Genomic DNA, 27,857 nt, shown 5'->3' with positions numbered 1-27,857 from the left:
AAGACAAGATATTCTTCCCAACACAGTACTGGAGGTTCTAACAGGTCTTGAACAGATCACAAAAACCAATATTTGAAAATAATTTAACTAATATAATTAATAAAAGTGAATGATTTGATATAACTGGAATGCCATTCTCTATTATGGAGACTGTATCTCCTTTATGACAACCATGGAATACTTACACATACATTAAGATGATGCTGGGTTCTTGTTTGCTGAGTCGAAGCAGTCAAGGTAGGAGAGCAAGGGCACAGGCTTTTATTTAGAAATAAAGTGAGAGGAAAGAGCTCCTAGCTCACACCAGGAGGGGACAAGAGAGCCCCAGGTGGTGGGTGGTGTGTTGTCTAGGGGATTTATAGGCAGTTGAGAATTTTTGGGAATTGGGGGCTTAGGGTGTGGACTTGAACCACCTGCCCAGCCCTCAAGGTGGGCTGGGCTACTGTCTGTTTGCTAGGGCTCTTTACAGTGAAGTCACCAGTTATGGCTAAGATACCCTTGTGGGACACTCAACTATTCCAGGCCAAGTTGCTCCTGGTCATTTGACCTTTAACTGATCTCACTGAAGATGTTTTTATTCTTAGTCTGGTATCTTTTCCCTAGAGAATTAGTGTGACCTTGCCTTTGCATAATGCTTAACACAGTTTCATGAGGGACTTCTCTGCCCATTGTTACATTGCTCTGACAGTATATATATTCTGCCCTGCTTTTCCTGGAGGCCCTCACCCTACTCTGACTACACCCAGGGTCCCTGTCTCAAAGCCACAAAGAAAATCTCTATATATCCTTAAAACAGAAGTAGAATCAAATACAATCTCTGATCAGGATACATCGAAATTATAAATACTTATTTCATAACAATGAACCCAACTTCATAGAAATACAACAAAAACTCCCCTAAACAAACTTTCTGCTTGAGTCAAATAGGAAATGCAAAACTACAATTATAGAACATCTAGAAAATACTACTAAAAAAATACCACAGGTCAAAATCCTAGTTTCCATATGGGGATCTAAAGTGTTGAATATGACAGCCCTGCCATCCTTCTAACACTGCCACTACCACTACTACCTGCCATCCTTGTAACACTGCCACTACCACTACTACCACCAACAACAAAAACAACAAAAATATTCCAACTTTAAGTTCATGACTTTTATTGAAGCCATCAAAAAGCTGACATCAGAGCTTAACCCTGGCCCCAAAGCTAAGGAGACTGCTGCCTGCAAGGAGACAGGAAATATGAGTACCAGATTACCTGGAAGAGACACAACTGGACACCACTCAGAAGGCTGGAGCCTGTATTGAGTGGGGGAAACCAAGTGTACATACATGAGAGTGTGAGGCCACTGGAGGCACAGAAACTGGGGGATTGTACACAGTCTTGCTGACTGTTACTGCAAAAACTACATAAGGAGAAAGACGGAAGAGTTTTACAAAAGAGTCTGTTATGGCGCAGACCTGGGAAAGACGTATAGTAGCTATTCGTGGAAGGGTACAAACTGCTTTGGAGGGATGGTAGAAAGAGGACCCGAGAGGCCTGTCCATTCCCTAGAAACACCAAAATACCTGGCAAAAACTGTCAAATCAACCTTAACAGAACTCTGTAAGATGATCAAAGGCTCATGGCAACTAAGTGAAAACTTAAGCAGGAGCAAGGCCACCTACACAAGAACACTGGTAAAGGCAATTACATAGGTAAATATAAAAATCAGTAACAGTGTATTTCCAGTTCATAACTTCCTTTTCTTTTCCCCTAAGATTTAAAAGACAAATGCATCAAATACTAATCATAAATCTATGTTAATGGGAATAGAAAGTATAAAGATATAACCTGTGGCTATAACAATATAAAGGGTGGAAGCAGGGATGAATAGAAGGAGAATTTTTACATGTTATTGAAGCTAAATTGATTATCATTTCATATTAGTTTGTTACATGTTTAAGATGTTAATTGTAATCCCCAAGGCACCTACAAAGAAAATAACTAAAAAGTATAAAGGAGAGGAAATGAGAAGGGGATCAAAATGGGACATTACAAAAAGTCAATTAAACACAAAAGAAGGTGGTAATGGGAATCTGAAAAAGGTAGAAAGACGTGACATAAACACTGGTAAAATTAACTCCTCTCCTATCAGTAATTACTTTAAATATAGACTATACTCTCCAATTAAAAGTAGAAATGGCAGAATGAATTTAAGAAACAACATAACCTACATAATTTTGACAAAAGACTCACTTTAGATCTAAAGAGAGTGAAAGTCAAAGGACCGAAGAAGATATTCAATGCAAGTAGGAATCAGGAGAAAGCTGAGTGGCTACACTCATATCAGACAACAGAATTTAGGTAAGGAATTGTTACAAGAGATATTGAAGGGGATTATTTACTGATAAAAAGTGCCAACCCATGAAGAAAATATAACATTAAGAACATACAGAGATCAGATAAAAGATGGCGGCATGAGAGGTAAGACAGAGGCTTCCTTGTAAAACTGCATATAATATGAAAATATAATTAATACAACTAATCCTGAAAGAGCAACAGGAAAGAGAACTGCACCAGACTGTATACACCTGGAGAAAAGAGCAGACCTCACAGAACATGCCAAAGCTGTGGCCCGGCAAGACCCAAGCCCTTCCCCACTCCAGCTCACCAGCAGGAAGAGAAATGGAGTGGTGAGCGAGTGGAGGCCTGTGACTGCTGAATACCTAACTCCGGAGTTCTGCTCTGGGAGCACAAACCTACATTTCATGGTGCTTCCATCGTACTCTCATGATTAGGGGGTTGGAAAGCTAAGACAGGTATAATTCCTAGAGAGACTGAGATTTCAGCCACTCGTGGAAAGCAGTGATCCATATCCAGCTGCTCTGGGACAAAAGAAAGGCAGGCAGTCTGAAAGACTCCCTAACAAGGAAGCCCTTAGCAAGAGGGTTGGCTAAAGGGGCAAAGACTGCACAGAGCTTACTGCTCAGGAGAAAGGACAGGTAGACAAAATGGTCTGGGTGCCCTCTGCCCAGCAGGTTCGGAGCTTTCATGATTTCTAGGTGTGCCAGTTCCCTGGATGGCTACACAGCTCCAAGGACCCCCTCCGTGATATGCAGCCTATTGCGCCTTTCTCCCAGCCAGCCCCACCGGGCTCACAAACCAGCAAACCCTACCATGGCGTTAGACCAGCCAGAGGGAAGATCTGTCTACACCAACTACAAACAGAAAGCATAGAGGCTTAAACCTGTGTGCTCAGCCAACTGGTTCAGGCAATGGAGACAGGCATAGCGGCCGGGAAGCAGGAAACAGCTCTATTCTCCCCACAGGTACAAATACCAATCCCTGCAACCCCCGATATTGCTTCAGGGGCTGAGGAGCTCCAGAGACTAGAGCTTCTGGGCACTAGAGGGCACCATATACAAATGTGAAACACCAAAGGAATCTGGTTCAAAGTAAAATTATTAATAGAACTCCTGAGAAAGATTTTAATGACATCGACCACATGAATCTTCCTGAAAAGGCATTCAAAATGAAAATCATTAACATGCTCACGGAAGTACGGAAAGATATTCAACAACTCAGGAATGAATTCCGGTCGGAGATCCAATCATTGAAGAGCACAGTGGAGGGTATTAAAAGCAGATTAGATATGGTGGAGGAGACAATAAATGAAATAGAAACTAGAGAAGAGGAATACAAAGAAGCTGAGGCACAGAGAGAAAAAAGGATATCTAAGAATGAAAGAATACTGAGAGAACTGTGAGACCAATCCAAATGGAACAATAATCACATTATAGGGGTACCAAAAGAAGAAGAGAGAGAAAAAGGGATAGAAAGTATCTTTGAGGAGGTAATTGCTGAAAACTTCCCCAATCTGGGGAAGGAGATAGTCTCTCAGGCCATGGAGATCCACAGATCTTCCAACACAATGGACCCAAGGAAGACAACAGGAAGACATATAGTAATTAAAACGGCAAAGATCAAGGATAAGGACAGACTATCAAAAGCAGTCAGAGAGAGAAAGAAGATCACATACAAAGGAAAGCCCAACAGGCTATCATCAGACTTCTCAGCAAAAACCTTACAGGCCAGAAGGGAGTGGCATGATGTATTTAATGCAATGAAGCAGAAGAGCCTCAAACCAAGATTACTTTATCCAGAAAGATTATCATTTATATTTGAGGGAGGAATTAAACAATTTCCAGATAAGCAAAAGCTGAGAGAATTTACCTCCCACAAACCTTCTCTACAGTGTACTTTGGAAAGACTGCTAGATGAAAGTGTTCCTAGGGTTGAATAGCTGTCACCAGACATAATAAAACCACAGTAAAGAAAGCAGAAGAGTGAATTACTAAGCAAATGCAAAATTAAATTAACTATCCCCAAAGTCAATCAAGGGATAGACAAAGAGTACAGAATATGACAACCAATATATAAAGAATGGAGGAGGAAGAAAAAGGAGGAGAAAAAAAAAGAACTTTTAGATTGTGTTTGCAACAGCATATTAAGTGAGTTAAGTTAGACTCTTAGATAGTAAGAAAGCTAACCTTGAACGTAAGGTAACCACAAATCCAAAACCTGCAATAGCAATAAATAGGTACCTATCAATAATCACCCTAAATGTAAATGGAATGAATGCACCAATCAAAAGACAGAGTCACTGAATGGATAAAAAAGCAAGACCCATCTATATGCTGCCTACAAGAGATTCGCTTTAAACCCAAAGACATACACAGACTAAAAGTGAAGGGATAGAAAAAGATATTTCATGCAACTAATAAGGAGAAAAAAGCAGGAGTTGAAGTAATTTTAACAGACAAAATAGACTTCAAGAAACTCACAAGAGACAAACAAGCACATTACATAATGATAAAAGGGTCAATCAAACAAGAAGATATGACCATTATAAATATCTATAGGCCCAACACAGGAACACCTACACATGTGAAACAAATACTAACAGAATTAAAAGGGGAAATAGAAGGCAATGCATTCATTCCAGGAGACTTCAACCCTCCACTCACTCTGAAGGACAGATCAACCAGACAGAAAATAAAAAAGGAGACAGAGGCACTGAAAAACACATTAGAACAGATGGACCTAACAGATATCTACAGAACACTACACCCAAAAGCAAGAGAATACACATTCTTCCCAAGTGCACATGGAACATTTTCAAGAATAGATTATATACTAGGGCACAAAAAGAGCCTCAGTAAATTCAAAAAGATTGAAATTGTCCCAACCAGTTTCTCAGACCACAAGGTATGAAACCAGAAATAAATTACGCAAAGAAAATGAAAAATCCCACAAACACATGGAGACTTCACTACATGCTCCTAAGTAAGCAATGGATCAATGACCAAATAAAACAGAGATCAAGCAACATATGCAGACAAATGACAACAATAATTCAACACCACAAAACCTGTGGGAAGCAGCAAAGGCAGTACTAAGAGGAAAGTATACTGCAATATAGGCCTACCTCAGGAAAGAAGAACAATCTCATATGAGCAGTCTAAACTCACAATTAATGAAACTAGAAAACCAAGAACAAATGAGGCCCAAAGTCAGTAGAAGGAGGGACATAATAAAGATTAGAGCAGAAATAAAATCAAGAATACAATAGAAAGAAACAATGAAAGCAAGAGCTGGTTCTTCGAGAAAATAAACAAAATAGATAAACTTATAGCCAGACTTACCAAGAAAAAAAGAGAGCCTACTAACATCAACAGAATCAGAAATGAGAAAGGAAAAATCACTACAGACACCACACAAATACAAAGAATTATTAGAGAATACTATGAAAAATTATATGCTAACAAACTGGATAACCTAGAAGAAATGGACAACTTTCTAGTAAAATACAACCTTCCAAGGCTGACCCAGAAAAAAACAGAAAATCTGAACAGACCAATTAACAGCAAAGAAATTGAACTGGTAATCAAAAACCTACCTAAGAACAAAATGTCTGGACCAGATGGCTTCACTGCTGAATTTTATCAAACATTTACCTCATACCCATCATCCTTAAAGTTTTCCAAACATTAGAAGAAGAGAGAATACTTCCAAACTCATTCTATGAGTCCAGCATCACTCTAATAACAAAACCAGGCAAAGACCCCACCAAAAAAGAAAACTACAGACCAATATTTCTGATGAACATACATGCAAAAATACTCAAGAAAATATTAGCAAACCGAATTCAAAAATACATCAAAAAGATTATCATTCATGATTAATTAGGATTTATTCCAGGGATGCAAGAATGGTACAAAATTCAAAAATCCATCAACATCATCCACCACATCAACAAAAAGGACAAAAACCACATGATCATCTCCATAGATGCTGAAAAAGCAGTTGACAAAATTCAACATCCATTCATGATAAAAACTCCCAACAAAATGGGTATAGAGGAGAAATACCATGTAACCCAGGAATTCCACTCCTAGGAATTTACCCTAAGAATGCAGCAGCCCAGTTTGAAAAAGACATATGCACCCCTACGTTTATCGCAGCACTTTTTACAATAGCCAAGAAATGGAAGCAACCTAAGTATCCATTAGTAGATGAATGGATAAAGAAGATGTGGTACATATACACAATGGAATATTATTCAGCCAGAAGAAGAAAACAAACCCTACCATCTGCAACAACATGGATTGAGCTAGAGGGTACTATGCTCAGTGAAATAAGTTAGGCACAGAAAGACAAATGCAAAATGATTTCCCTCATTTGTAGAGTATAACAATGAAGCAAAACTGAAGGAACAAAAACAGCACTGGACTCATAGACCACAAGAAGGGACTAGCAGTTACCAAAGGAGAGGTGTGGGGAAGGGTGGGTGGTAGGGAGGGAGGAGGGGATTGAGGGGTATTATGATTAGTACACATGGTGTGGGGGCGGGGGATCACGGGGAAAACAGTGCAGCACAGAGAAGACAGGTAGTGACTCTGTGGCATCTTACCACACTGATGGACAGTGCCTGCAATGGGGTATGGGTAGGGACTCAATAATATGGGTGAATGTAGTGACCACATGGTGTTTCATTTTTTCATTTTCTTATTAAAGTATCGTTGATACACACTCTTATGAAGGTGGTGAAGTCCCCCAAAGCAGAGCTCCTCTTGCCCTCTCCTGTTAGGACTCTGGGTCAGATGAGGCTTTCTGTGTCTCCTTTGTCTTACATGGCACCTCATGTCTGCATTTGCTCAGTCCATGTTGTGAAGAAGTCAAAACATAACAACATAACTAGCTCAAGAGTGGAGGGACATCTGGCCACCACAAGGGGTGGAATAAACCTGTGGGCACTTGGGAAGTCTGGAAAAAACTGTGTCTTTTCCTTCCCTCTTTTCTTTCTCCTTGTATCTACTTTCCTAAACATGTACAATATGGAATCTCCAATCTGTCCTCCTCCCCAGCAAAAAACCTGGTCCAGGTTCAGTTTTCTTCATGTCAGTTCATAGTAATCCTTTTTTTTAATTGCTCAGGCCACAAACATTTAAAGTCCTTTGAGTCCTCTCTCTCCCTCCCAACCACACATTCAGAACATCAGCAAATTCCATCTGCCTTACCTTGCCTTACCTTCCATTTGTTCCCAGAACTTTCCCATGTCCGATCACTTTTATCCCCTTCCACTCTAGTTCAAGCCCCATCATTTTCTGCCAGGATTACTGGGAGAGCCTCCTACCTCAGAGGTTCCCAAAGTTTTTAGATTCACTGAGCCTTTGGTGTCTTACCTCTAGGCTGAAAGAAATACTTTATAATTCCATTTATTAAGTAGTTAGCTGCCAACAAGCTAACAAGTATTTATGCTTGTAGTAGGCTGGGTAATGAATGACCACCCAAAGAGATCAGGTCCTAATCTCTGAAACCTGTAATATTACTCTACCTTATTTAGAAAAAGGGGTTTTGGTCTTGATTAAATTAAGGATCTTGAGATGAGGAAGCTATCCTGTATTATCAGGGTGATCCCTAAATGCAACCACATGTCCTTACAAAATGGGTGATCCCTAAATGCAACCACATGTCCTTACAAAATGGAGGCGGATGGAAATCTGATACAGACAGACGAGGAGAAGTCAATGTGATCATGTAGCAAAGACTGGAGTGTTGCAGTCACTGGGCAAGCAATGCCAGCAGCCACCAGAACCTGGAAGAGGCAAAGAATGAACTCTCCTTTGAGAGCCTGCGGAGGGAGTGCAGCCCTGATGACACTTTAAATTTGTTCCAGTAATACTGATTTCAGACTTGTGGCTTCCAGAACTGTATAAAGTAATTTCTACTTTTTTAAGCTGCCGACGTGTGGAGATTTGTTAGAGCAGCCACAGGAAACATGATCCAGTGATACAGTATATTATAGCAACAACTAGACACTTACAAATAATAATATAAAAGGAAAAATATTTTTATTTCAATCTTAACCCCAATTACCATGCTAATGGAAAGTGTGTGATTCTTGGGCACTGTACAATTTCCAAAACCTTAGAAGTAACTGAACTGCCAGCCTTATTTCCTGTTTCACATCGATTTTCAAACAGTACTTGCTTTCTGTGACAGCTACTGCCAAAAACTGGTTTCAAAGGAATATGAGGGGGGATCAAGGGAAGATGGCGGCATGAGTAGTTCAGAGGAAATCTCCTCCCCAAAACATATATATATTTATGAAAATAAAATAAATACAACTATTCCTAAAAGAGACACCAGTGGATGCAGTACAACAGCCAGGATACATCTACATCTGCGAAAACACAACATCACACGAAGCGGGTAAGATACAAGCTGAGGCCAGGCGGGAACCAAACGCTCCCCCACCCCAGAACCCGGCGGGAAGAAAGGCGTCGGAACAGGGAGGGAGTGAAAGCCCAGGACTGCTAAACAACCAGCTCTAGAAATCCGCACCTGGAGCACAGACACAAGATGCACGGAGTGCTGGATATTAGACAAACGGAAAAGCAAAACCTGTGGGCAGGTCCCCACAAATGGCACCCTGAGACAAAAGAAAACCGAGTGCTTTCTGCAAGTCTTAAAGAGACAAGGACCCCATAGCTGGACATAGTTGTCCCGGCACACTTAGCAGGCAGCTCCGATTCCCAGGGAACTTTAGGCCCCCTAAACCCCTGGGAAGCAGCGCAGTTCTGAAGCCCCTCACGACACTAAGCAGCCTGCCAGTCGTTTCTCCAAACAGCGCGGAACCCCGACATGCCAGCCCAGTAGTGGGAGAGTGTCAGCACGTGCCGGGGAAGGCGGCGCCGGAAGGGACCGGGAGCAGATATCATGCGCCAACGGTGCCAGAGAGGACCAGGAAAGGCTTGTGCGAGCCCGCAACAGCGGCTACCAAACAGCCCGGGTGCAGCTCGTGAGCACCGGCGGCAGTGGAGCCAGAGGAGTCCAGGAGAGGTCCACACGGGAGAGCCCCATGCGCACCTGCAGTGGTGCCAGTGGGAGCAGATGGGCTCCCAGCAGCCAACCGGAATCCCAGCCCAATGCACAAACGCCTGGGTCAAACCCAAAGGCCACTGTTGGCACACAGCTGCCTGGCAGGGGTGCCGCTATCATGGAGAAGCACACCTGGCGTGACTCCACTCCCCGCAGGGCTCCTCCCTGCCCTGACGGAGACCCTGTCCACAGCAGCTTAGGGGATTAACCCAGTGGCTGCTCCAGGAGTGCGAGTAACCGACACAGGCAGAGGAGAAGGGCAAGGAATCAAGCAAGCAGGAAAGGACTTTCTTCTCCCAGCTGACACACCTGCAAGCTGCCTACAGCCATGGCTATCACCATGAAAAGGCAAAAAAATTTAGTCCAGTCCAAGATAGTTCAGACAACACCTGAGAGAGGATTTGCAGAGACAGGCCTAACCACTCTCCCTGAAAAAGAATTCAAAATAAAAATCATAAACATGCTGACAGAGCTGCAGAGAAATATGCAAGAGCTAAGGGATGACGTCCGGAGGGAGATTACAGACATCCGGAAGGCGATTACAGAAGGGAAACAAACTCGGGAAGGATGTATAACCAGAATGGGCAAGATGCAAGAGGCCATTGATGGAATAGGAACCAGAGAACAGGAATGCATAGAAGCTGGTGCAAAGAGAGAAGGATCTCCAGGAATGAAACAATATTAAGAGAACTGTATGACCAATCCAAAAGGAACAATATCCGCATTATAGGGGTACCAGAAGAAGAAGAGAGAGAAAAAGGGATAGAAAGTGTTTGGCTTTGAGGAAATAATTGCTGAGAACTTCCCCAAACTGGGGAAGGATATAGTTGCTCAGACTACGGAGGCACACAGAACTCCCAAGAGATGGGACTCAAAGAGGACAACACTAAGACACATAATAATTAAAATGGCAAAGATCAAAGAGAAGAACAGAGTATTAAAGGCAGCCAGAGAGAGAAAAAAGGTCACCGACAAAGGAAAACCCATCAGGCTATCATCAGACTTCTCAATAGAAACCTTACAGGCCAGAAGAGAATGGCATGATATATTTAATGCAATGGAACAGAAGGGCCTTGAACCAAGGATACTGTATCAAGCACAATTATCATTTAAATATGAAGGAGGGATTAAACAATTCCCAGACAAGCAAAAGTTGAGGGAATTTGCCTCCCACAAACCACCTCTACAGGGTATTTTAGAGGGACTGCTCTAGATGGGAGCACTCCTAAAAAGAGCACAGAACAAAACCTCCAACATATGAAGAATGGAGGAGGATGAATAAGAAGGGATAGAAATAAAGAATCATCAGACTGTGTTTATAATAGCTCAACAAATGAGTTAAGTTAGATAGTAAGGTAGTAAAGAGGCTAACCTTGAACCTTTGGTAACCACAAATCTAAAGCCTGCAATGGCAATAAGTACATATCTTTCAATAATCACCCTAAATGTAAATGGACTGAATGCACCAATCAAAAGACACAGAGTAATAGAATGGATAAAAAAGCAAGACCCATCCATATGCTGCTTACAAGAGGCTCACCTCAAACCCAAAGACATGCACAGATTAAAAGTCAAGGGATGGAAAAAGATATTTCATGCAAACAACAGCAAGAAAAAAAGCAGGTGTTGCAATACTAGTATCAAACAAAATAGACTTCAAAATAAAGTAACAAGAGATAAAGAAGGACATTATATAATGATAAAGGGCTCAGTCCAACAAGGGGATATAACCATTATGAACATATATGCACGCAATACAGGAGCACCAATATATGAGAAACAAATACTAACAGAATTAAAGGAGGAAATAGAATGCAATGCATCCATTTTGGGAGACTTCAACACACCACTCACTCCAAAGGACAGATCCACCAGACAGAAAATAAGTAAGGACACAGAGGCACTGAACAACACACTAGAACAGATGGACCTAAGAGATATCTATAGAACTCTACATCCAAAAGCAACAGGATCCACATTCTTCTCAAGTGCACATGGAACATTCTCCAGAATAGACCACATACTAGGCCACAAAAAGAGCCTCAGTAAATTCAAAAAGATTGAAATCCTACCAACTTTTCAGACCACAAAGGTATAAAACTAGAACTAAATCATACAAAGAAAGCAAAAAGGTCCACAAACACATGGAGGCTTAACAACGTGCTCCTAAATAATAAATGGGTCAACGACCAAATTAAAATACAGATCAAGGAATATATAGAAACAAATGACAACAACACAAAGCCCCAACTTCTGTGGGATGCAGCAAAAGCAGTTTTAAGAGTAAAGTCCATAGGAATCCAGGCATATTTAAAGAAGAAAGAACAAACCCAAATGAATAGTCTAACACCACAATTATCGAAATTGGAAAAAGAAGAACAAATGAGGTCTAAAGTCAGCAGAAGGAGGAACATAATAAACATCAGCGAAGAAATAAATAAAATTAAGAAGAATAAAACAATAGAAAAAAATCAATGAAACCAAGAGCTGGTTCTTCGAGAAAATAAACAAAATAGATAAGTCTCCAGCCAGACTTATTAAGAGAGAGAGTCAACACACATCAACAGAATCAGACATGAGAAAGGAAAAATCACGACGGACCCCACAGAAATACAAAGAATTACTAGAGAATACTATGAAAACTTATATGCTAACAAGCTGGAAAACCTAGGAGAAATGGACAACTTCCTAGAAAAATACAACCTTCCAAGACTGACCCAGAAAGAAACAAAATCTAAACAGACCAATTACCAGCAATGAAATTGAATCAGTAATCAAAAAACTACCCAAGAACAAACCCCCCGGGCCAGATGGATTTACCTCGGAATTTTATTAGACATACGGAGAAGACATAATACCCATTCTCTTTAAACTTTTCCAAAAAATAGAAGAGGAGGGAATACTCCCAAACTCATTCTATGAAGCCAACGTCACCCTAATACCAAAACCAGGCAAAGACCCCACCAAAAAAGAAAACTACAGACCAATATCCCTGATAAACATAGATGCAAAAATATTCAACAGAATATTAGCAAATCAAATTCAGAAATACATCAAGAGGATCATACACCATGACCAAGTGGGATTCATCCCAGGGATGCAAGGATGGTACAATATTCAAAAATCCATCAACATCATCCACCACATCAACAAAAAGAAGGACAAAACCACATGATCATCTCCATAGATGCTGAAAAAGCATTTGACAAAATTCAACATCCATTCATGATAAAAACTCTCAGCAAAATGGGTATAGAGGGCAAGTACCTCAACATAATAAAGGCCATATACGATAAACTCACAGCCAACGTCTGGACAGCGAGAAGCTGAAAGCTTTTCCTCTGAGATCGGGAACAAGACAGGGATGCCCACTCTCCCCACTGTCATTTAACATAGTACTGGAGGTCCTAGACATGGTAATTAGACAAAACAAAGAAATACAAGGAATCCAGATTGGTAAAGAAGAAATTAAACTGTCACTATTTGCAGATGACATGATATTGTACATAAAAAATCCCTAAAGACTCCACTCCAAAACTACTAGAACTGATATCGGAATACAGTAAAGTTGCAGGATACAAAATTAACACACAGAAATCTGTAGCTTTCCTATACACTAACAATGAAATAATAGAAAGAGAAATCAGGAAAACAATACCATTCACAATAGCATCAAAAAGAATAAAATACCTAAGAATAAACCTAACCAAGGAAGTGAAAGACCTATACCCTGAAAACTGTAAGACACTCTTAAGAGAAATTAAAGAGGTCACTAACAAATGGAAACTCATCACATGCTCCTGGTTAGGAAGAATTAATATTGTCAAAATGGCCATCCTACCCAAAGCAATACACAGATTCGATGCAATCCCTATCAAATTACCAACAGCATTCTTCAATCAACTGGAACAAATAGTTCAAGAGTTCATATGCAACCGCCAAAGACCCCGAATAGCCACAGCAATCCTGAGAAGGAAGTAAAGTGGGGGGGATCTCACTCCCCAACTTCAAGTTCTACTACAAACCCACAGTAATCAAGACAATTTGGTACTGGCACAAGAACAGAGCCACAGACCAGTGGAACAGAATAGAGACTCCAGACATTAACCCAAACATATATGGTCAATTAATATACAATAAAGGAGCCATGGACATACAATGGGGAAATGACAGTCTCTTCAACAGACGGTGCTGGCAAAACTGGACAGCTACATGTAAGAGAATGAAACTGGATCACTGTCTAACCCCATACACAAAAGTAAATTCGAAATGGATCAAAGACCTGAATGTAAGTCATGAAACCATAAAACTCTTAGAAAAAAACATAGGCAAAAATCTCATGGACATAAACATGAGTGACTTCTTCATGAATATATCTCCCCGGGCAAGAGAAACATAAGCAAAAATGAACAAGTGGGACTACATCAAGCTGAAAAGCTTCTGTACAGCAAAGGACACCATCAATAGAACAAAAAGATATCCTACAGTATGGGAGAATATATTCATAAATGACAGATCCGATAAAGGATTGACATTCAAAATATATAAAGAGCTCACACACCTCAACAAACAAAAACCAAATAATCCAATTAGAAAATAGGCACAGGATCTGAACAGACACTTCTCCAAAGAAGAAATTCAGATGACCAACAGACATATGAAAAGATGCTCCACATCGCTTATCATTAGAGAAATGCAAATTAAAACCACAACAAGATATCACCTCACACCAGTAAGGATGGCCACCATCCAAAAGACAAACAACAACAAATATTGGCGAGGTTGTGGATAAAGGGGAACCCTCCTACACTGCTGGTGGGAATGTAAATTAGTTCAACCATTGTGGAAAGCAGTATGGAGGTTCCTCAGAATGCTCAAAATAGAAATAACATTTGACCCAGGAATTTCACTTCTGGGAATTTACCCTAAGAATGCAGCACTCCAGTTTGAAAAAGACAGATGACCCCTATGTTTATCGCTGTACTATTTACGATAGCCAAGATATGGAAGCAACCTAAATGTCCATCAGTACATGAATGGATAAAGAAGATGTGGTACATATACACAATGGAATATTACTCAGCTATAAGAAAAAAACAGATCCTACCATTCGCAAGAACATGGATGGAGGTTGAGAGTATTATGCTCAGTGAAATAAGCCAAGTGGAGAAAGACAAGTACCAAATGATTTCACTCATATGTGGAGTATAAGAACAAAGAAAAACTGAAGGAACAAAACAGCAGCAGAATCACAGAATCCAGGAATGGACTAACAGTTACCAAAGGGAAAGGGACTGGGGAGGATGGGTGGGAAGGGAGGGATAAGGGCGGAGAAAAAGAAAGAGGGCATTACGATTAGCATGTATAGTGCGTGGGGGGCACAGGGAGGGCTGTGCAACACAAAGAAGACAAGTAGTGATTTTACAGCATCTTACTACACAGTTGGACAGTGACTGTGAAGGGGTATGGGGTGGGGACTTGGTGAACGGCGGAGCCTAGTAAACATAAAGTTCTTCATGTAATTGTAGATTAATGATACCAAAAAGAAAAAAATTTAAAAAAAAAGAATCATAGGCTTAATGCCTGAATAGACGGTTGAATAGAGTTGGGTGTGGGTATAAGGATGGCAAATGGTTTTGAGCCTACAGTTATGTCCCAACAGACCTTCTTTCCTTCACTGGTAAGAGAACCCAGGAAGGAGCAATGGCTTCCAATAATAAAGGCTACATTTTTTCCAGCAATGTGAATAACCAATGGATATGAATGGAAATGACATGTGTTGCTTCTAAGAAACATCTTTATAGAGAAAAAGTACAGCTTATTTTGTCCCTTTTCCCTCCTGCTGGCTAGAAAATAAATGGGATGGTTGGAGCTCCAGCAACCTTCTTGAACTATGAGAAAGAAGCCATGTATACAAAGGCTGGCACGGCAACAAGGGAGAAGGAGTCTGATGCCATCAAGTACTATACCTGCTCTGGACTGACCCTTTCCCATCTTCTTTTGCACAACAAGGAAACTTCTATTTTTTTAAGCTTCCGTTATTTTGGGTTTCCTGCAGCCAAAAATTAATACTAACTGATAAAGTTCCTGAGAAAAAAGAAGACAAAAACAGAAGCAGAGAGAAATGAAGGGCATCCTGATGAGTTTGAATATAGACCTGATGCTGGAGACATTCAATGTATGAGAACATGCCTGTAAAATTCCTAGCCTTGCACATAGGATGTATTCAAGAACTCTCCACTACCACAACCACCCTTCTAAATCACTGTATTCTCTTGCCTGACCTGCTGCAAAAGCCTCCTAACTCATCCACCCAGTAGTTTTTTTTGCCCACTTCCAATTTATTGTCCACAAAGGTGTCAGAGTGATATTCTTAGAATGAACCAGATTCTCCCATTTAAAGCTCTTCAGAGGTAGGAATTTACTCAAAGAAAACAAGTTCTCAGATTCAAAAAGACGTATCTACCGCTATGTTCATTGCAGCATAATTTATAATAGCCAAGGTATAGAAGCAACCTAAGGGACCATCAGTAGATGAATGGATAAAGATGTGGTACATATACACAATGGAATACTATTTAGCCTTAAGAAAGAAACAAATCCTACCATTTGCAACAACATGGATGGAGCTAGAGGGTATTATGCTAAGTGAAATAAGTCAGGCAGAGAAAGACAAATACCAAATGATTTCCTTCATTTGTGGAGTATAACAAGGAAGCAAAACTGAAGGAACAAAACAGCAGCAGATTCAGAGACTCCAACAAGGGACTAGTGGTTATCAAAGGGGAGGGGTGGGGGAGGATGGGTGGGAAGGGAGGGATAAGGGGATTGAGGAGTATTATGATTAGCACACATGGTGTGGGGGAGTCACAGGGAAAACAGTGCAGCACAGAGAAGACAAATAGTGACTGGCATCTTACTACACTGATGGACAGTGACTTCAATGGGGTATGGGGGGGACTCGGTAATATGGGTGAATATAGTAACAACATTGTTTTTCTTGTGAAACCTTCATAAGAGTGCATATCAATGATACCTTAATAAAAAAATCTTAAAAAAAAAATGTGAGGGCACTGAAAGGACAACAGCATGATTTGATGTTCAGTCTGTAAACTACTGAACTAGCGAGAAGCTCATGTCGTATCTGACAGATGGCAGGTATTGCTGTGCATCCTTCAAAATTGTGAAGTATCTTGTGGCACCCTGGTTAATTTGCTGGGGTGTCCTGGGGGCCTCCCCTATTTATGCTGTGAACTACAGTCCTACCTGGCTTCCCAGCCTTGCCTCTCTAATTTGTCACATAGCCACCAGAGCGATCCTTTCAAAACATAAGGCAGATTCTATCCTGCTCAGACCCTTCCATGGTTCCTCATTTTTCTGAGTCAAAGCCAACGTCTCTATGATGGCCTAAAAGGTCAAGATTTTCTTCCTTTTGACAGCTATAAGCCCTTGTCCACGAGGGCTTTGAAACAACAAGAACTGAGTTTTTCTTGCTCACTATTATAGACCTATTGCCTGACACAGATCCATGAATGTGATAGGTACTCATTAAATATTTGCTCTTTAGTGAAGCTTTAACTGCCTAGTAAAGAAGATTTGGTCCCTAGAGCATAATGGCCAAGGTTTCTCATTGTTCATCTCAATTATCACCATAATTGTCTACCCATCCTTGTAATTCATTTTGGTGACAATGAGAAAACACTTATTTTAACATCAGTTGAGGATCTGACAATCTTTATGGAGTGTCATCTGGGGTCCCAGGATGTTGCAGGCATGGGGGCTAGAGCTGTATACAAGTTGGGAGAAGTTCCTGTCTTCCTGGAGATTTCATTCTCAGAGCAATGAGATACAGTGAACAGTCCAGATCATAGTGGACAGTGGTAATGACGTTGAAAAGAGCTAAAACACGACCAGTTGATAGAGGATGACTGGGTGGCTACTTAGAATGGGTGGTCAGAGAAGTTATCTTTGAGAAGAGACATGTAAGCAAGACATGAATGACATGATGGAGCCAGCCAGGCGAAGATCAGCATAAGAGCATTCCAGGAAGAGAAAAAAACTGTGGAAAGCTCTTGGGTGGAGCAGTAGATTCAGACAATGTGGCTAGAGAGGAGAAAGCAAGGAGGAGAGGGGGTTTGAGGTCAGAGAGACAAAAGGGACTGAGTCACACTGTAAGCCATGGTAATGAATTTGGAATTTTTAATTTCAAGTGCCATGGGAAGTAATTGGGGGTTGTAAATTCTTCCATTTTATACCGTCCAATCAATTCTATTAGAGGAACAGAACATATTTTTGTTTTCAAAAATATATTAGCTGTTGTAAGAATGCAGTAGGTAAGAATGGATGTTGTTCCTGTACTAAGATTACCCCTCCAGGTGTGGCACTCATCATACAAATAATAGTAGGCAAGTAGAGGGATTCTCAAGATGATGGTGTGAGTAGGCTGGCAGAAATCTCCTCCCCAAACCATATATATTTTGAAAATACAAAAAATACAACTATTCCCTAAAAGAGTTACCAGAAGATACAGTACACCAGCCAGGCTACATCTACATCTCCAAGAACTTAACATGTCATGAAAAGAGTAAGATACAAAGCCATGACCTGGCAGGACTCGAGCACTACCCCCACCCCAGCTCACTGGCGGGAGGAAAAGAAACAGAGTGGGGAGGGCATGGAAGCAGAGGTCTGCCAAATAACCAGCCCTAGTAATCTGCACCACGAGCACAGACACACATTGCATGGTGTACTGGATATTAGAGGAACAGAAAAGTAAAATCTAAGACTAAGACTGCGAACAGGTTCCCACAGCCGGCTGCCCTAGGACAAAAGAAACGTGAGCACTTGAAAAGTCTTAAAGGGACAAGGGCTTAACAAATCGTCATGGCACACTCAGCCCAGCAGGCTGGGAACTTTAAGGAACTTCAGGCACCCTAACCTCCTGGGTGGCAACGCAGCTCCAAAACCCCTCACAGCGATCAGCAGGCTGCCATTCATTCACCGCCGCCGGCACTTCAAGCAAACCAGCTGACTGGCCATTGCTGCAGAGCAGCCTGGGAGCAGTACTGCCCACAGCAACCACACAGAGGCTTCTCCCAGTGCACAGCTGACCGGGTCAGATCCAGAAGCTGCCCCCTGCCCACAGTTGACCGTCACAGACACCAGAGACAGTCACAGAGTCCAGAAGGTACAAAGGAGCTCTATTTTTGCAATGAACACACGCTGCAGCCAGTGCCCTAGACCATCCCGAGGGCCACCCAGCCCACGGTAGCTCAGGGGATTAACCCAGAAGCTGCTCCCTGTGTGCGGTTGACCAGCACAGGCATCGGAGACGGGCAAGGCGACCAGCAAACAGGAAAGAACTTTGTTCTCTGAGCTGACACATGCACCACTCACTGGCGATCACTTGCATCGCCATGAAAAGGCAAAAAAACCTTGTTCAGTCCGAAATCCCTCAAACACCAGACAGAGGGCCTGGTAACATCGAAATCACCAATCTTCATGAAAAAGAACTCACAAATCGTAAGCATGCTGATGGACCTACAGAGAAATATGCAAGAGTTAAGGGATGAATTCCAGAGGGAGTTACCCGAAATGAAACAAACAATGAAAGGATTGAAGACCAGACTGGATGAGGTGCAAGAGACTGTTCATGGAATAGAAATCAGAGAACAGGAATACAGAGAAGCTGAGGCAGGGAGAGATCAAAGGATCTCGAGGAATGAAAGAATATTGAGAACTGTGTGACCAATCCAAATGGAACAATATTTGCATTATAGGGGTACCAGACGAAGGAGAGAGAGGAAAAAGGATAGAAAGTCTTTGAAAAAATAATAGCTGAAAACTTCCCCAATCTGGGGAAGGAAATAGTCTCTCGGACCAAAAAAGGAGACAGAGGCACTGAACAACACATTTGAACAGATCTCCCAACACAAGGAACCCAAGGAAGACAACACAACACCAGGAAAAGACATACAATAATTAAAATGGCAAAGATCAAAACAAGGACAGGGTATTAGAAGCATCCACAGAGAGAAAAAAGATCACCTACAAAGGAAAACCCATCAGGCTATCATCAGACTTCTCAGCAGAAACTTTACAGGGCAGAAGGGAATGGCATGATAAATTCAATGCAATGAAACAGAAGGGCCTTGAACCAAGAATACTGTATCCAGCAAGATTATCATTTAAACTTGAAAGAAGTATTAAACAATTCCAAGATACACAAAAGTTGAGGGAATTCACCTCCCACAAACCATCTCTATAGGGAATTTTAAAGGGACTCCTCTAGATGGAAGTGCTCCTAAGGCTAAGTAGATGTCACCAGAGAAAATGAAACCACAGCAAAGAAAGCGGACCAACCAAATACTAATAAAATGCAAAATAAAATGGGCAATCCACAAAATCACTCAAGGGAAAGACAAAAGAGTACAGAATAAATACCTAACCTATAAAGAGAGGAGGAGAAACAAAAAGAAGGGAGAGAAATGAACAATCATCAGACTGTGTTTATAATAGCGTGATAAGTGAGTTAAGTTAGACAGTTAGATAGTAAAGAAGCTACCCTTGAACCTTTGGTAACCACGAATCAAAAGCGGGCAATGGCAGTAAGTACATGTCTATGACAATCACCCTAAATGTAAATGGACTGAACGTACCAATCAAAAGAAACAGAGTAACAGAATGGATAAAAAAGCAAGATGCTTCTATATTCTGTGCACAAGTGACTCACTTTAAACCCAAAGCCATACACAGACTAACAGTGAAGGGATGTAAAAAGATATTTCATGCATACAATAGGGAGAAAAAAGCAGGAGTTGCAGTACTTGTATCAGAAAAAATAGACCTCAAAACAAAGAAAGTCACAAGAGACATAGAAGGATGTTATATAATGATAAAAGGGTCATTCCAACAAGAGGATATATACCATTATAAATATTTACGTGCCCAACACAGGAGCACCTACATATGAGAAACAAATATGAACAGAATTAAAAGGGGAAATAGTAAGCAATGCATTCATTCTAGGAGAGTTCAACACTCCACTCACACTGAAGGACAGATAAATCAGACAGAAAATAAAAAAGGAGACAGTGAACAACACATTAGAACAGATGGCCCTAACAGACATCTACAGAACTCTACATCCAAAAGCAGCAGAATACACATTCTTCTCAAGTGCACATCAAACATTTCCAAGAATAGATCATATACTAGACCACAAAAAGGGCCTCAGTAATTCAAAAAGATTGAAATTGTATCAACCAGTTTCTCAGACCACAAAGGTATGAAACGAGAAATAAATTATGCAAAGAAAATAAAAAATCCCACAAACACATGGAGACTTCACAACATGCTCCTAAATAATGAATTGATCATTCACCAAATAAAAACAGAGATCAAGCAATATATGGAGACAAATGACAACAATAATTCAACTCCATAAAAATCTGTGGGACACAGCGAAGGCCATGCTAAGAGGAAAGTATATTGCAAAACAGGCCTACCTCAGGAAAGAACAACCCCATATGAGCAGTCTAAACTCACAATTAAGAAAACAAGAAAAAGAAGAACAAATGAGGACCAAAGTCAGTAGAAGGAGGGACATAATAAAGATTAGAGCAGAAATAAATAAAATCAAGAAGAATAAAACAATAGAAAGAATCAATGAAAGCAAGAGCTGGTTTCTTTGAGAAAATAAACAAAATAGATAAACACATAGCCAGACTTATCAAGAAAAAAAGAGAGCCTACTAACATAAACAGAATCAGAAATGAGAAAGGAAAAATCACTACAGACACCACACAAATACAAAGAATTATTAGATAATACTATGAAAAATTATATGCTAACAAACTGGATAACCTAGAAGAAATGGACAACTTTCTAGAAAAATACAAGGCTGACCCAGTAAAAAACAGAAAATCTGAACAGACCAATTACCAGCAATGAAATTGAACTGGTAATCAAAAAACTGCCTAAGAAAAAAACTCCTGGACCAGATGGCTTCACCACTGAATTTTATTAAACATTTAGTGAAAACCTCATACCCATCCTCCTAAAACTTTTCCAAAGAGTAGAAGAGGGAATACTTCCAAACTCATTCTATGAGGCTAGCATCACTCTAATACCAAAACCAGGCAAAGACACCACAAAAAAAGGAAATTACAGACCAATATCCCTGATGAACATAGATGCAAAAATACTCAACAAAATATTAGCAAACCTAATTCAAAAATACATCAAAAAGATCATCCATTGTAATCAAGTAGGATTTATTCTAGGGATGCAAGGATGGTACAACATTCGAAAATCCATCAACATCATCCACCACATCAACAAAAGAAGGACAAAAACCACATCATAATCTCCACAGCTGCTGAAAAACATTTGACAAAATTCAACATACATTCATGATAAAAACTCAACAAAATGGATGTAGAGGGCAAGTACCTCAACATAATAAAGGCCATATTTGACAAACCCACAGTCAACATTATACTTAACAGCAAGAAGCTGAAAGTTTTTCCTTTAAGACTGGGAACAAGACAAGGATGGCCACTCTCCCCACTTCTATTCAACACAGTACTGGATGTCCTAGCCACCACAATCAGACAACACAAAGAAATAAAAGGCATCCACATTGGAAAGGAAGAAGCTAAACTATCCCTATTTGCAGATGACATGATATTGTACATAAAAAACCCTAAAGAATCCACTCAAAAACTACCAGATTTAATATTTGAATTCAGCAAAGTTGCAGGACACAAAATTAATACACAGAAATCTGTGGCATTCCTATACACTGACAATGAACTAGCAGAGAGAGAAATCAGGAAAACAGTTCCATTCACAGTTGCATCAGAAAGAATAAAATACCTACGAACAAACTTAACCAAGGAAATGAAAGACCTATACTCTGAAAACTACAAGACACTCATGAGAGAAATTAAAGAAGATATCAATAAATGGAAACACATCCTGTGCTCATGGATAGGAAGAATTAATATTGTCAAAATGGCCATTCTGCCTAAAGCAATCTACAGATTCAATGCAATTCCTATCAAAATACCAAAAATATTCTTTAATGAACTAGAGAAAATCGTTCTAAAATTCATATGGAACCACAAAAGACTGCAAATAGCCAAAGCAATTTGAGAAGGATAAAGCTGGGGGGATTATGCTCCCCAACCTCAAGCTCTACTACAAAGCCACAGTAATCAAGACAATTTGGTACTGGCACAAGAACAGACTCATAGACCAATGGAACAGACTAGAGAGCCCTGATAGAAACCCAACCATATATGGTCAATTAATATATGATAAAGGAGCCAAGGCCATACAATGGGGAAATGACACCTCTTCAACAGATTGTGTTGGCAAAACTGGGCAGCTACATGTAAGAGAATAAAACTGGATTATTGTTTAACCCCATACACAAAAGTATACTCAAAATGGATTAAAGACTTGAATATAAGTCATGAAACCATACAACTCTTAGAAGACAATATGGGCAAAAATCTTCTGAATATAAGCATGGGCAACTTCTTCCTGAATGCATCTCCTTGAACAAGAGAAACAAAAGCAAAAATGAACTCATGTGACTACATCAAACTAAAAAGTTTCTGTACCACAAAGGACACCATCAACAGAACAAAAAGGCATCCTACAATATGGGATAATATATTTGTAAATGACATATCTGACAAAGGGTTAACATCCAAAATATATAAAGAACTCACACGACTCAACACCCAAAATGCAAATAATATGATTAACAAATGGGCAGAGGATATGAAGACACAGTTCTCCACAGAAGAAATTCAGATGGCCAATAGACACATGAAAAGATGCTCCACATCACTAATCATCAGGGAAATACAAATTAAAACCACAATGAGATATCACCTCACACCAGTAAGGATGGCCAGCATTGAAAAGACTAGGAACAACAAATGCTGGCGAAGATGTGGAGAAAGGGGAACTCTCCTACTACACTGTTGGTGGGAATGTAAGCTAGTTCAACCACTCTGGAAAGCAATGTTAAGGTTCCTCGAAAAACTAAAAATAGAAATACCATTTGACCCGGGAATCTCCCTCCTTGAATTTCCCCAAAGAATACAAGTTCTCAGACTAAAAAAGACATATGCACCCCTATGTTTGTCGCAGCACCATTTACAATAGCCAAGATATGGAAGCAACCTAAGTGTCCATCAGTAGATAAATGGACAAAGAAGATGTGGTACATATACACAATGGAATACTATTCAGCCAAAAGAAAGAAACAAATCCTACCATTTGCAACAACATGGATGGAGCTAGAGGAAATTATGCTCAGTGAAGTAAGCCAGGCGGAGAAAGACAAGTGCCAAATTATTTCCCTCATTTGTGGAGTATAACAATGAAGCAAAACTGAAGGAACAAAATAGCAGCAGACTGAGAGACTCCTAGAAGGGACTAGTGGTTACCAAAGGGGAGGGGTGTGTGAGGGCAGGTGGGGATGGAGGGAGAAGGGGATTGAGGGGTATTATGTTTAGTACACACGGTGTGCGGGATCAGGGGGAAAACAGTGTAGCAGAGAGAAGGCAAATAGTGATCTGTGGCGTCTTGCTGCACTTGATAGACAGTGACTGCATTGGGGTATGGATAGGGACTTGATATGGGTAACTGTAGTAAGCACATTGTTTTTTCATGTGAAACCTTCATGAGAGTGTATATAAATAATACCTTAATAAAAATATTTTTAAAAACCAACAAAAAAAAATCGTATGATTATTGCAAGAGATACAGAAAAAGCATTTCAGAAATGCTTCAACATCTATTCATGACAAAAACTCAACAAAGTATGTATAGCAGGCATATACCTCAACATAATAAAAGTCATATGTGGTAAGACAACACCTAACATCATCAGCACTGTGAAGAACTGAAAGCTTTTCCTCTGAGATCAGGAACAAGACAAGGTGCCACTCCTGCATTTTTATTCAACAAAGTACTGGAAGTCCTAGCCAGAACAATTAGGTAAGAAAAAGAAACAAAAGGCATCCAAATCAGAACAAAAAAAGCAAAACCGTCATTATCTGTATATGACATATTATATATATAAAATCCTGAAGACTCAAAAAGCTGTTACAACTAACTGAATGAAGTCAATAATATTGAGAATGTAAAGTCAATATTCAAAACTCACCTGTGTTTCCACACACTAATAGTTAACTATCAGAAAGAAATATTAAGAGAATACTTCCATTTATAATTAATTGCATTGAAAACAATAAAATACCCATGAATATATCTAACAAATGCGGTGAAAAATCTGTATGCTGAGAACTGTAAGACACTGATGAAAGAAGTTGAAGAATATGTAAAAAAATGGAAAGAGTCTGTGCTCATAGACTGAAACAATTATCATCACATACTACTCAAAGCAATCCACAGATTCAATGTAACCCCTTATCAAAACCCAAGTGGCATTTTTCATGGAACTAGAACAAACCTAAAATGCATATGGAACCACAAAAGTCTGAATAGCCAAAGCAATCTTGAGAAAGAACGACAAAGGTGGAGGCATCAAGCTCCCTGATTTCAAACTATATTAATAAATCTATAATAATCAAACCACTACAGGACAGACACCTTGATCCATGGAACAGAATAGAGAGCTCAGAGATAAACCCTATACCATACACAAAAATCAACTCAAAATGGATCAAAGACTGAAACATTAAGACCTGAAATCATAAACTTCCTAGAAGAAAATGTGGAAGGTAAGCTCACTTACACTGGTCTTGTTGATGGTTTTTTGAATTTGACACCAAGACTGAAAGAAGGCAACAAAAGTAAAAAGAAAAAGTAGGATTATATCAAACTAAAAGGCTTCTGTACAGCCAAGGAAGCAATCAACAAAATAAAAAGACAATCTATAGATTGAGAGAAAATATTTTCAAATCACATATCTGATAAGGGATTAATACCTAAAATATAGAAGGAGTTAACACAATTCAGTAGGGAAAAAAACCCCACCAAACAACCCAATTACAAAATGGGCAGGGACGTAAATAGACATTTTTCCAAAGAACACATACAAATAGCCAACAGGTACATGAAAAGGTGCTCAACATCATTAATCATCAAGGAAATGCAAATCAAAACCATAAAGTGATATCGCCTCATACCTGTTAGAATGTGTATTATCAGAAAGGCAAGTTATACCAAGTGTTGGTGAGGATGTGCAGAAAAGGGTTCCCTTTCAGTGCACTGTTAGAATGTAAATTGGTTCTGATATTACCTAAAACAGTATGGAGCTTCAATAAAAAATAAAAAATGGAACTACCACATGATCCAGCAATTCCATTTCTGAGTATTCATCCAAAGGAGGTGAAATCCCAATCTTAAAATATCTGCTCTGTTCACTGCAGCACTGTTTACAACAGCCAGGACATAGAAACAATCTAAGTGTCCACTGATGGATGAATGGACAAAGAAAATGTTGTGTATATATATTATATATATATATATGTATATATATACACACACAATGAGATATTATTCAGTAAAAAAATGGAAATTCTGCCATTTTGTAACAACATGGATGTACCCTAAGTGAAATAAGTCAAGCACTGTATGATAACACATTTGGAATCTAAAACAAAACAAAAAAGAGAGAATTCATACATATACAGAACAGACTGGTGAAAACCAGACAAGGCGGGGGTGAGGGGTAGGTAGGCCCAATGGGTGATGGTCAAAAGTTACAAACTTCCAGTTACCAAACGCAGTAGTCCTGGGATGTAAAATATAGTATGGTGAATATAGTTAACAATGTTGTATTTGTAGATTTAAATGTTGAGAGAGTAGATATTAAAAGTTCTCATCCCAAGAAAAAAAAGACTCCTAACTATACATAGTGATGGATGTTAACTAAACTTACTGCTGTAATCATTTCACAATGTGTAATACATACTCCAAATTATGTTGTACACCTAAAACTAACACAATGCGATATGTCAATATATCTCAATTATAAAACTATTAATTTTAGAATTATCTAGCAGCACTTAACTCACAATTAGAGGCGCGCCATGCGGGCGGTGGGCGCGGGCAGGGCTGAGGGCGCCCCGTAGCGGTGCCAGGCGGCGGCGAGGGGCGGGAGCGCCGGGCGCGGGGAGCCGGCGGCGGCCGCTCGCTGAAGGGGCGCCGCGGTGACTGTGCTCTCGCCGCCGGGCGCAGGCCTTCAGGGAACCTCGGCGGCGGCGGCGCAGGGGGCGAGGCGGGCCCCCGCTTCCAGGGGAAGGAGGCGCGGGAGTCTGAGCGAGGCCGGGCAGGGAGGCCTTCCCCCGCGCCCGCCTGGCTCGTCCCGGCGGCCCCAGCGTCCCGCTCCCGCTGCCTCCCCGGCCCAGAGATACCCCGAGCTCGCCCCGGAGGCGGGCCCGGGCGGCGGAGCCTCGGCGGCCAGCGCAGCCTCGGGGTAGCGAGGGCAGGAGCGCACGCGCGTGAGCAGAGAAGGCCGGCGGGGCTGCCGCGCAGGCGCTGTGGGAGAATGACCCCGGGGTCAGCGCGGCGCGCTGCCTGAGAGGGGAGGCCGAGGAAGCCCGGCGGATCGAGGGCGAGAGAGCGCCACAGCTCTGCAGGGACCAGCGGGACGCCCGGCGGGAGCTCAAGCTGCTGCTGCTCGCAGCTTCAATCATACCAGATGAAGACAGACCGGAATTGCTGACTGCCCTGCAGATGGTCACACATCTATTCGACTATGGTGTTTGTCCTGTGTGTGAGCGTGGGTTGCAGTGGCTCTATAGTGTCTCCAGTGGCCCGTGGCCCTCTGTCCCATGCTGCTTCCTCCACCCTCCTGTCAGTCGCGTGTGACTGCCACAGACAAATGACCAAAGGGGGAGACCAGGTAGTGTGCTCATTATGAAGGTTTTTGGTAAGAAGGTACAGACCTGTTGTTAGGGTGGGAGTTTTAGATCAAGAATTGCCCCGAGACAGGCTCCTAGGAACGTGTGGATAAGAGACTTCAAAATGGGGTTTCCGCCCTGGGACTGTCCTTTCAGGGAGTTCTGTGGGATTCATATGCATCATATTTGAGTTTGACAAAGTTCCTTGAGCCCTGATGGCAAGAACCTGCTGTGAATTCTCTCTTCTTACTTCATTGTGATTGTATGTATGAGGTCACAGCCGGTGTAGCCATGGAGAGAACAATAAATGCCCAGGAGTGTGGTAACTCTGGTTATTCCTCTTCAAGTTTCTATAGTTAAGAAGCAAAGTAAATGTGAGGTTAATTGTGATGTGCGTTTGCAAGTTAAGGGACTGAGCCAGAATTCAACTGTCTAGAACAGGAGTTCTTAAGCATGAGTTGTTTCCCTGTAGTTATGGGTGTAGAGGAGACCACAGCCACCTGAAATTGTATAGGTTTATATATTTCCATTTTTG

The 27,857-nt window shown here is 40.8% G+C and overlaps 1 protein-coding gene across 1 annotated transcript in view; it reads right to left on the bottom strand.

Moving 5' to 3' along the window:
• Positions 1–27,577, bottom strand: part of LOC140846973 (uncharacterized) — a 77,710-nt gene extending 50,133 nt beyond the window's left edge. Inside the window, exons 1-2 of the mRNA XM_073225592.1 lie at positions 27,573–27,577; positions 26,495–27,105 (exon numbers count right to left, since the gene is read on the bottom strand). Coding sequence (XP_073081693.1) covers positions 26,495–27,105; positions 27,573–27,577 — 616 coding nt within the window. The remainder of the gene's footprint in view (positions 1–26,494; positions 27,106–27,572) is intronic.
• Positions 27,578–27,857: the final 280 nt, after the last annotated feature.

The sequence above is a fragment of the Manis javanica genome, chromosome 17 (genome assembly GCF_040802235.1).
Source record: "Manis javanica isolate MJ-LG chromosome 17, MJ_LKY, whole genome shotgun sequence".
NCBI classification, from domain to species: Eukaryota; Metazoa; Chordata; class Mammalia; order Pholidota; family Manidae; genus Manis; species Manis javanica.
Note: the sequence above shows the minus strand (reverse complement) of the source record. Positions and strands in the feature narration are given on the sequence as shown.